This window comes from Pinus tabuliformis, chromosome 6 (genome assembly GCF_031772625.1).
Source record: "Pinus tabuliformis cultivar Carrire ecotype Pingquan chromosome 6, CPIR1, whole genome shotgun sequence".
NCBI lineage: Eukaryota > Viridiplantae > Streptophyta > Pinopsida > Pinales > Pinaceae > Pinus > Pinus tabuliformis.
This window is the reverse complement of record NC_142292.1, coordinates 1,970,419,691-1,970,431,812: the sequence shown is the minus strand read 5'-3', so window position 1 is coordinate 1,970,431,812 and position 12,122 is coordinate 1,970,419,691. Positions and strand designations below refer to the sequence as shown.

The window sequence follows — 12,122 nt, the reverse complement described above, 5'->3', positions numbered from 1 at the left end:
GAAGTTTGAAGTTTGACAATTGTAACACATCAAAAAATTTCTGGCCCTAATCATTTTTTTAAAGTGAAAATAGATTCAGCACCATCAAAAACCCTGGCTTACCCCAAACCCTAAATTTTGACACTGTAACCCAGATTGCCAAAAAAATTGCAAGATTTTTCTCAAAAATATGCTAGAATTTCGCTAGGGATTTTAAATCAAGCTTGCAACGGAGTTCTTCCAAAAGGGTTGGATTTTCCATTCCTGGATAGTTTAACATTGTGCCAAGTAAGTGTGCAATAGAGTTCTTCCAAAAGGTTGGGTCATCCATTCTTGGATGGTTTAACATCGTGGCCCATTCTCTCAAAGATTCAGATTTTAAATGCAGGTTCTATTGTTTATATCCATGCAGCTTCAATCTGATCTCTAGAAAGCAAATCAGTCCAACCATTAGGAAGCCAAATTTTGTTACAGGGCAGAAATATATATTGGAGAAATTCATATCATGCCATTGTAAAGATGGCTAGAATATCATGCATAAAAGCTTTAAAAGCCACTTCCAAACCACAACAGGGGATTGGCTCTGGCCACCCCAGTTTTGTAATAAATTTTTAGATCAGTAATAAGTATTAAGAACATCTTTTAATTACCAAAATAAAACAAGTTCGTATCACTATTGATATCAAAAACATTGTAGAGCAAGGCAACTTTGCAGAGAAAAATGTAAATTTAAATCTAAATAAGAGAGAAATCATGTTTAAAATGTTAGAAGGTGGTGATGTAAAAGGAAAAGGAATTCATACCAGGCTTCACAGAACCCTCATGTCTGGCCTTGGTTCAAAGACCATAACACTGCCTTCCCATACCTTGTGACCAGTTTCCTCATCTAAATGACAGCTGGGAAGACTGCTCCATGTCTTTTCACCAACATTGTAAACAACCACCTCTATCACTTGAACATCTCCATTACTTACAAAGCAGGCACGATCCCCAACTCCTACGCAACACATAAATGGGTATTCAGCAATAAATATAGTCCTGTTAACACCCTCACATAAGGGTGGAGGCATTCTGGTAATTTCCTTCCACCCTGATGATGAGGAAGATGAGGACTCCACCTTCACCTTCTCAAACTCCCATATGATCAACTCCTGTAGGAGCTGCTCCCTTGCTTTGAATATGCCCCTTGACAACAGAAGTCGCGATCCACAGGCTACCAGATAGGGGTAAGTTTTCTCTCCATTAGCCATCTTTGGCAAAGGTGTAGAGAAAGAAGTCCCCTCTCTGATGTTGAAAGCCAGAACGTTGTAGCCATCATAATCAACAGTACTCATCAAGCAGTACATGAAACCGCCACAGAAAACCATTTCGGTCCCCCGACCCATCATTATGGCATTCTCCTTTGGCACTTGCATTGCAATTCTCCATGCCTTGTCCTTGGAATCATATATTTCTATTAAATGCGCATTCAGAAGACTTGATATGCCCACCACTACTACCTTGTATGTGTCAGAGCTTTCGCCCTCCTCTGCCATGATCCCTGCGACATCAATTGTTGTGCATTTAATAGAGGGGAGTTCTAGCAAAGTTCTTGTAAGAGGATTGCATACAAATAAAACTGGTGCAGTTATTAGCAAGAACAAGCCTGCGGCTGATCCCAAGATTCGGTTTTCTCCATTATTATTTGCATTTTCAATGAAGATGGAGGAGGTCGTCTTCCAGGTTCGTGTGAAGAAGCAGTATGCCAAACCATCGGAGTTGACAGGGTGCACAACGAGCCATGGGTTCATGTTAGCAGGCTTCTTTCTCCATACCTTTGTTATGAAATTGTGTGATGACAGGAGATTATTCCACTGCTTCGAGACGCTACGAAATCTGCACACACATTCCACTGGCAGCCACGACAGTATTTCTTCTTTTAAATGATCATACAGATCATCATAGGTTCTTGAGCGTTTTTTCGACTGCGCCATTTTCAAACAAGGCTCGACAAAATTGGAATCTAAGGCGTTGAAGCGAGTTGTACAGAAAAAACTTAGCAAGGGTTTTAATAAAAGGAGGAAGAGGATAATAAGAGTGTATATTTGTCGAAGCTAGCAAGGGTTTTAATAAAAGGAGGAAAAGGATAATAAGAGTGTATATTTGTCGAAGCTAGGGCTTTAGCAAACCAATCACACTTAGATTTATCTTTGTACTAATAACAGATACATCTTAAATTTCTGATGTTATAGAATGACCTATAATCATGATAGAAATAAAATGCAGTATAAGTATAAATATATTTTTTTCATATGGAATATAATAGGGAAAAAAATATTAAAATATAAACTTCTGGAGTGTAAAATATTAAGTTTTAGATGGATTTAAATTAATTTATTTTATTAGTAAATTTGTTTTAACATTAAATGATTCAACTTGAACGGTTTGTTTTTTGAAAATATATATATATATTTTTTAACAGTAAAAATTTGCTAGTTTATTTTTCTAATGATTTGGGATTTTTCGCATCAAAGTGGTTTGGAATGCAGAAATTTGAAGATTTACGCCTCTAATGATTTAGGCCTTCCCATGGTTGTCAAGCTAAGATGGATTGTAACCAATGGTTTTTTATTTTTCATTTTTTTCTAATTATTATTAAACATATTATAAATTATAAACTAAAATAAATGTTGTTGTTGTCTCTTTTTCACATGTTAGCTTAAATTGTATCATTCTATATCCATTTTTCACTTCTTATCAATCAAACCCCTATAAGAGGAATTGACTACCTTGAGTTGCAAGTTTTTTTCACCATTTAATATGAATATTACCTTCTAAGTACAGTTTTATAAAGATATGGATATGCTAAATATCTCTCTTTATTTAAAAGTGTTTCTATTTATTATGAATATGGTATTCCTTTCTTTTTATCATTTTATATAGAAGTTTTCTTATTATGTAAAATTCTTACAAACATCTTTGTGGTATAGATATAAGCATTTTGGATTAATCACAATGTTAGGATTTGGTCCACGTTTTGAGCCAACTAATGTGAGCAACTAATGTGGTTTATCCTCACGACAAGGTGAAAAATCCACCCAGAGTTGGCGGTTAAAAATTAGTTGTTGGTAAATTAGTTAATAGGTAGAGAAAATACTTAGTTAGCAACTAATGTGATTCATCCTCAGGACAAGGTGAGAAATCCATCAATTAGAAGGAATAAATAGTACCTATTAACTAATTTACCAACAACTAATTTTTAACGGCCAACTTTGGGCAATGATGCATCCTTACTATTTATTCCTTCTGATCGATGGATTTCGCAATTTCTCACCTTGTCCTGAGGATGAACCACATTAGTTGGTTCGAAACGTCGACCAAATCCTAACAATGTGATTAATCCAAAAGACTTATATCTACATTATGGATAAAAAAGTCTTAGATCTAACATCTTTGTGGTATTTAGGAAAAGAGGGATATTTCGATTTGTATGTATATGTGCCCAACATATAGTATTATTAATATTAATTGTTATAAATATTATAGATTTTTTTTCAAATCCCATATATATTAGATTATAAAAGCTACTCTTGATGCAATAAAATAAATGTTTATGAAAAAAGAAGTTGATGGGTTTAGTCAATCATTATTAATGTATAGTATTTGGTAGATAGAGCTAAGAAGGCACATTACATTACACATCTCCTTACATCATAAGAGATGAAAATTGTAGCTTAACATTGGACTTTAGCTTGCAAAGAGGGAACTCATCATCCCAGTGGCTTAAGGGGATTTGGAGGTGTACCATGTGTTACCAATTCCCTTTTAGACAAAGTTTTAGGGGTTGCTTCAAAAGAGCACACCATATTCATGTGGATTTGAGGTCAAGGTACTACTCTATTTTAAGACATTTTCATTGTGACTTGCTACTTTCTCTACCTTTATTGAACTTCGTAGTCCAAGTTATTTCCTATGGGATCTATTCCTTGACTTGTACCCATACATTTCTCACTCCATTTTGGGTGATGCTATCCTTATGGAGCATTTCAGTGCTTGCACCAGGTACTTATTAATTCATGATAGCTCTGAGGATGCCCTTTTCTTAAGGAGACCAACAAGAGAATGGTGGGTTTTCAAAAGGTTTGAGATGATGGTTTTGGGCCATGTTGCCGCAAAATCTATCAACTGAGTGTGAAAACCTTGTTAAGCATTCTAGATTAAGGGCAACGATGGGATCAACCTCCATTGTCACATTAGAAACTATTCCCCTATTTTTCTTTGGATGAATATTATCCCCACAAGGAAGGCTTCTGTTAATTTTAGATAACAATGGTTTGTTCTATGCTTAAGACAATTTTCTTCAATTTTCCTTTAGCATCCCAATGACAAATTCCAATTATATCCAGTAGCAATCACATTAACATATAAACATTGATAGTAAATGCATATAGAACATAAAATCATATACATAAGACAAGCCAAGACAAGAGGACACAAGATATGGTGGATGTCAAGGACAAACCCCAACGTGGGGAAACCCTTTGATCAAATCTTCTTATTATTCTCCAATAGTTCAACAGAGAGAGAGAGAGTACAAATATAAGCCCAAAACAGATCTGCCAAATCAGTAGTCAAATCAGCACTAACTAGAAAGTCAACAGTGGTCAAAGCTACCCAAAAATGTCCTACAATCAGTAGTTCAATTTGACCTTCAAATCAGCTCAAATTCTTTGGTCAAACCCAGTCAAAGGAGAGAGAAAGTCTGTTGTAATTTTTGAAGTCAAACCTAAAGTCAACATTGGTCAAACCACTCCAAATGCCTCGATTTTTGTGCCAATAAATGTGGCCTAGAAAAATCAAAATTCTGGCCCAAAAACCGAGGTCAACGCTAGTCAAAATCCCCTGGTCAACGCTTTGAAATAATGGTCTAATCTGCCTAGAAAGACTCGGTCTCCTACCACATGTGCGAAGTAGAGAGAAAGATGCCTAGCCACACATGCAAAGAAGAAGAGAGAAGCCTCCAATGTTGTACGACCCAATCAAGAGAGAGAAGTTGTGATGAGATGATCTCCAAATGAGGGAAAATTCTCTCCTATTTATACACTTCGTTGAGGATGCAAAGACACATCTGTTGGGCTTCATGAGCCTACATTTGACTGGAGCCGACCTTGACAATTTGATCATAGGAGAAATAAATTCATAGTTCCATTTCTGCTTGTTATAATGAGATGATCTTTATATCAAAATTGTACCTCTGAGAAAGAGGAACCTAATGCAATAATCATCTCCATCATATGAGTTTTCCTAAGGTTGAATTTGGCCCTAGTTTCCAATTTTAATAGCTTCCCAACAAATCTTAGAGATTAGATAACACAAGAACTCCAAAGATAAATAGCCCATAAGGGTTTTGCTAAATAAAACACCCAAATATGATATTCAATATAGAAGGCATAGGTGAGAGGAGAGATAATTCAAGGGAAGAATTTCAAAAGACCTATGGCTAAATCTAAAGGTATTGAATGGTATTGGAGAGGATCAGATAGATCCCAAACACATGTTACCTTCAAATTACCAGTTGATGTTATAAATTAGGGTTTTCTAGAAGCACAATTTACAACAAGCAAAATTTATGAGAATGATAAAAAAATAGCCTATAAATGATAATAAGCAAACAAGAGCTATTAAAAGAGTAAATAAGTAAATAGGTTGTAATAATCATTATTTTGAAATTCCATATCCATTGTTTAATTCCAAATTTATTGAAATATGTTTAAGGTTGAAAAATGCATAAAATAACCATGAAACAATAGACATCAATCCTAAAAAAGTAGCTTAAAAATGCACAAAAGATGATAATTTTGCTTTTTCAACTGATCATATTCAAAGCCTAACCCTAGGACTATGAGTTCCAAGGTATTTAATGTTATTAAATGTAGATTTTGTCGTAATCTAACCCAAAATTTCCTTAGAAAGCATAAAAAATATTTTTTAAGATTTTAGATTTTATTAGGATTGATATGTTAATGGCTTCATGCATTTTCTCAATCATGGGATAATGCAGTCAAAGGGTGAGGTCTATGGAAGAAATATTGATTAGAATGAGTTATGAGAGAAAAAATGCTACAAAGTGGTTTCTCTTCATCAAAACTCTAGCGACTTTTAGTCAACTGAAGATAAAAGAAGTCAAGGAAGCTATATACCAAGATTCCTTGATTGAAACTAGATGCTAATTTTGTAATAGGAGATGTTAAAGGCATAAAAGATTTAACAAATATGGTGAAAATTTCAACGAAACCCTAATTCTACGAAAGTTACAAAAAGGAAGAAGGTACTCACAATAAAATTTTACAATATCAAGATAGAATGACATCATCATCCAGGAGAAAATTTGAAAATTCGCTCCAATCACAATATCTTCCCCAAGACAATTTGCCACATCAATGTTCCATTGCATGCAAGAGAAAAACAATCTACTAATGTGCACTCTCTAAGAGATAAATGAGTTCGTTATAATGATTCTCTCCAAATAAACTTCCTTCTATTTATGGGAGGGAAATCAAGTCATTTTAGGAGTAAAATTGACTAGAGTCCCTAAAAACAATAAAATATGTGATTACACATTAAGTAGGTCACAAACTGACCTAAAAAATGGTCATCTCAATGATAAAACATGGCAATAAGGCTCTTCTTAACCCACACATGTGATTAAAAAGGTATCCAAGGGTTACCTCATCCTATAAAAGTGAATATCACCATCAAAATGTGTGATAAGTGGGTCAAAAAGAGTGGTCCTCACTCAAAAATGCCATCTCCTCATCAACAAGATGTCCAGTCATTAAATAAAAACCTCATGTTCAACATTTCATCATCAAACAAGCCTAGGGTAAGCATTTTAAACATACCCTCAAAATCAAGTGAGATCATCGTCATAGGCTAAGCTACCTTGTTTGAGGTCATGTTTGAATTCGAGAACCTTGAAATTAAAAAAAATGACAATAAAAATCTATATGTAAAAATTCGACTTGAAGTTCGACAAGTTATCTATATATATATATATATATATATATATAATTTTTATTATATAACCTAACATTCATAATGTAATAAAAATATTAAATAACTAATATTAATTATATATTATAATTCAAATGATTAACTTTTCTAACTTAATTCTATAAATATATTAAAATTTATATATTATTATATATAATCTACAGTGATGAATAAATAAATTATATAAATCTAAATTATGATTATATAAAAATTTAAATTAGGATGGCATACAAAGAATATTAGCATGGCCCCTATGCAAGGATGATATGCACAATTCAAGAAATGATTCAATTCTTTTGCACATAGAATACAATTGGCACTATGTATGACATTTGTGCATTTTTGTTGTTAATTTCTAAAGTTTTCCATGTAATGGGAACCCACAGTGGATCTGAACACTAGCAGTGATATTTCGCACAGTCATTTGGATTCGAGAAAGTGACATACACATTGTGTATCCTTAAAAACATTTGGGTGTTCATATTTTTATTGTGAGGAGAAGCCATGTGATCAAGATGGAACTCCCTGGCTAGCCTTCTATAAGCCCTTTTTCTATCTTTTGTAGTTGTGTTGGGGTTTATTTCTAGTACTTCATACAAATTCTTTGATTTCATGTGGTCATACACTGAAATGGCCTATGCATACGCCTGGATCACAATTGGTATAAAAGAGAAACAAGGTGGCATAAACGCATGAGTAGAGTATGATTTGTTGTGAGTTCACCCCAATTAGCATAATTCTAAACTATATATAAATTTGAAAATAACCTCAATTGCATTGTCTTGGGAGTGGGGCAGCTGGAACCTTAGCTGCCATGGATCCATGGTTCCAAACCTCCACGTCCATGATGCTTGTGGCCTTTGACCTGTTACTTGGTATTTTTTTTCATTTCCTTACATGCTCTCTATGTTTGGTGTTTGTGTGGTGGGTTTCAGGTTTATGTGGAGCTTGGGGTTCTGCTTCCCTCTCTACGTGGGTTTTGAGTTTCTATGGCACTCAAGGTTTCACCGCTTCTCCTCATTGTTGTTTCCTACTCCTGGTCAATCGCTTTGCTCATTAGGCTTTGGGATTTTCATTGACATCGTGTTAGTTTCATGTCTCGTGCTTGCCACCTGAGGGATATACCTGTTAAAAATAACAACAATAAATTCCAATTTAATTTTTCCTTGCGTTAAGTTGTGAATTAAATCGAAATTCTATTCTCATAGCAACTTGTAATTGTTAATTAAGTTAAACTGACTTAATTGAATTAGGAAATTTGATTTGGAAGTCTATCTGGAGTCATGTAGAGTGATTCCTAAATTTTAGGGCCTAGGTTGAGTTCTTTTGAGTTGTAATTAGATAACTCAGTCTGACTGAGTTATAGTCAGTTAAACTAGTTCTAATTGTTAGAGGAACTAGTAGAGGTCTAGTAGTGGAGTAATGCATGAGTGCATCACCAGTACCACACCAGTTAACTAAATATTCACTCACAAATAATTCATGCATGTCAGTTTAGATGAAGACCCGGTTGAGATTAGAGTTCAGGGACAATGTACTATCAGTTGTATAATTTTCTAAATTTTATAGATGGTGCATGCAATTAGTTGAGGACCTATGTTTGGATTGTGCAGTTATGGAGAGTGGATTTTCCAATTAAATATGGGCTAATTACTATAGGAATTGCAAAAGAAAGTAGGGGGTTAGCAAGCAACAGAATTGGCTAAGTGTTGGCTTGAGCTGGCTTGTGAGGTAGACAGTTAGATTGTGCTAGTGCAAGAATTGTTCAGGACAAACAAGCATTGTATTTTCTTCTTAGACCTTTTGGTTAATGCAATATAGATAGTCGGGGTTTTAAGCCCTCAGGAGGAGCGGCAGGTGAGGTTCTTGCCTCACAATTCGAACTAGACTTTAACCTAATTGCATGTATGGTGTCAACAATGATGGGTAGTATACGGTACCTGGACAGTGGAGCTTCTTTCCACATGACTGGTAACAAAGAGTTCTTCAGTAAATTGGAGGAGAAGGATCTCTAAATGCATATCAATATGGGTGATGATGGGAGGTATAGTGCTACCGGGCTTGGTACAACTACCTTTCAGAGGGAGTCAGGTTCTCCCCTCACTTTGCGACATGTTATGTATGTTCTTGGTTTGAAGAAGAACTTGGTATTTGTTGCCATGTTGGAGGATAGAGGCTATGTTGTGATCTTTAGTAAGGGAAAGGCGTTCTTTCATCACATAGCCACGGGACAGGTAAAGAGGACAGGGTTTCGAGTGAAGAATATATTTAAGTTGGAAGTAGAAGATTATTCTGCCTTAAGCATGAAAGCAGAGAGGGTGCAGAGCCGAGACAATGTGATTTTTGGCACAAGAGGTCGGGTCGCTTGCGTCATGGTGCTTTAAAAATCATGCAAAAAATTTCTACCGGTCTTCCCAAATGTACACTAGAGCCAGTTGACACATGCAAAGGGTGTACTTTAGGAAAATACACCAAATCTTCCTTTCACGACAAATACAATCAAGCATAGGTGATCCTCGGCCCATTCAGATGTGCGTGGTCCGTTCTTGACAACCTCCACAACCAAGAACATGTATTATGTTATATTTGTTGATGATTTTTCTTGTATATGTTGGATCTTCTTCATGTAGAAGAAAGATCATACTTTTGCAAAGTTTTTTGAATTTAAAGCATTGGCCGAGAAAAATATTGGAAGGAAGGTTAAATCTCTCAGGAGTGATAACGGTGGAGAGTATGTGTCGAATGATTTTAAAAACTTATGTGTGGTAGAAGGCATTCGGAAAGAGTTGATAACACCTCATAACCCACAACAGAATGTGATGGATGAAAGGAAGAATAGAAGCATAGTAGGGGCACCACGGGTGATGTTTCATGATCAGGGCCTACCACTACACTTGTGGGTCGAGGCATGCAACACAACTGTTTATTTGTAGAATAAAAGCCCTCATCGAATTCTTGGGATGAGTACACTAGAAGAGGCTTTTTCAAGGAAGAAACCAGATGTGGGTCACTTCAGGATTTTTGGTTCATCAATATACTGCCATGTAACCAAAGATGAATGGAATAAGCTTGATCCAACAACAAAGTTGCAGATTTTTGTGGGGTACACTGATACGCCTCACAACTATCTGGTGTACTTACCGACCAACAAGATGACAATGGTTCGTAGGGATGTGAAATTCGATGAAGAGAAGGCCATGAGATGTTCCCTTGAGAGGGAGCTTCAGGTGCATGTGGTTGAGGAGCTTTGAGTTCCTAAGGAGGAACCTTAGATTGATGTGGAGCAGCCACTTGTAGAGGGTAAGGGAGTGGAGACACCTACTCATGGAGAGCCTTCCATAAATGGATAAATTGCACTAGAGAGGCTGACAAGTTATTGCACGATGAGAGACAGAATGTGGCATCACCCACATCATAACACAGGTAGAGGAGGTCACCAGAGAGGTACATTGGATACATGGCTCTTATGAGATGATGTGTTGAGACAAAGCCATCCTCTTTTGAGGAAGAAGTGCAACAACTAGTTTGGGTTGATGCCATGATTGAGGAGTATGAATCCATTGTCAGGAATAGTGTTTGGGATGTGATCCCAAGACCGGCAGACAAGTCAGTGGTGAGTTCTCGATGGATTTACATGGTAAAGCAAGCAATGGATGGTAGTGTGGCGAAACACAAGGCCAGGTTTGTGGCCCGAAGATTTTCTCAGGTGGAGGGGATTGATTACGATGATACTTTTTCTCCTGTTGCAAGGTACTGGTCAATCAAATCCATTTTGGTACTGTCAGCACAGATGGGATGGAAGATACATCATATGGATCTAAAGACAACCTTCCTTAATGGCATAATTGAGGAAGAGGTGTATGTTGAGTATCCTGAAGGTTTTGATACCTTTGACCGAGAGTCGCATGTGTGTCGACTCAAGTGAGCATTGTATGGGTTGAAACAAGCACCTCATGCTTGGTACACCAGGATCGATAGCTACTTCACTGGCATGGGCTTCACAAAAAGTGAAGCAGATGTGAACCTTTACCATATTGTGGTTGAAGGTAAATTGTTGATTATTGTTTTATATTTCGACAATATGATTATGACTAGCGATGATAATTTGATCAAGTCTTGCAAAGAGGACCTTGCAAGAGAGTTCGAAATGAAGGACTTGGGGCTCATGCACTACTTTCTAGGCATGGAATTATGGTAAGGTGATGAGGAACTTTTTGTCTCTTAGGGAAAGTATGCCAACGAGATACTGAAAAGGTTCCACATGGAGAGAAGTAAATTCATGGAGACTCCTCTAGTAGGTAACTAGAGGAAGGAGGATGTTACTTTTGGTGAAGTAATGGAAGCTACTATTTACAGACAGCTTGTGGGTTCACTCATGTATTTAGTGAACACACAACTAGACATATGCTATGCAGTTAACCAACTTATTCAAGCGATGGTTAAGCCAACCAAGATTTATTAGAAGGAAACCAAGTATGTGTTATATACGCCAGATGCACTAATCAGTATGGTTTATGGTACAGACGGATAGAGAGAGTGAAGCTTCAAGGCTTCACCGATGCAGATTGGGCAGGGTGTCCATCTAATAGGAAGAGAAATTCAGGAGGGATCTTTAGTATTGGGTCAGTGGTCGTTTCTTGGTACAACATGAAAAAAATATCAGTTGCGCTCAGTTCAGCAGAGGCAGAGTACATGGTTGCTAGTCAAGTAGCTTGTGAGGTTATCTAGATGAGTAAGATTCTTGTGACAATTAGAGTTGTATCAAACTCTTTGAAAATCTAGGTTTTCATCGGTCCAAGCATATTGATATATGGTATCATCATCTTTGAGATTATGTGCAGAGGAGGATTATGTTGTTGGAGTACATTCCTAGAGAGGAGCAGGATGCAAATATTTTGACAAAGGCATTGTCAAGATGCAAATTTGAGTTTCACAGAGACAAGATCGGGGTAGCTAATAATCCCTTTCTTGTTGAGAGGAAGTGTTAAAAATAGCAACAAGAAATTCTAATTTAATTTGTACTTGAATTAAATTGTGAATTAAATCGAAATTTTATTCTCATAGCAACTTGTAATAGTTAATTCAGTTAAATTGGCTTAATTGACTTAGGA

At 36.3% G+C, this 12,122-nt stretch overlaps 1 protein-coding gene and 1 pseudogene across 1 annotated transcript; one reads left to right on the top strand and one right to left on the bottom strand.

Moving 5' to 3' along the window:
* Window positions 1-788: 788 nt before the first annotated feature.
* Window positions 789-1,952, bottom strand: LOC149267089 (F-box only protein 6-like). The gene has a single exon (XM_089410179.1). The coding sequence runs from the start codon at window positions 1,950-1,952 to the stop codon at window positions 789-791; it is 1,164 nt and encodes a 387-aa protein (XP_089266305.1).
* A 5,246-nt stretch (window positions 1,953-7,198) lies between these two features.
* Window positions 7,199-7,308, top strand: LOC149267088 (U6 spliceosomal RNA; annotated as a pseudogene).
* Window positions 7,309-12,122: the final 4,814 nt, after the last annotated feature.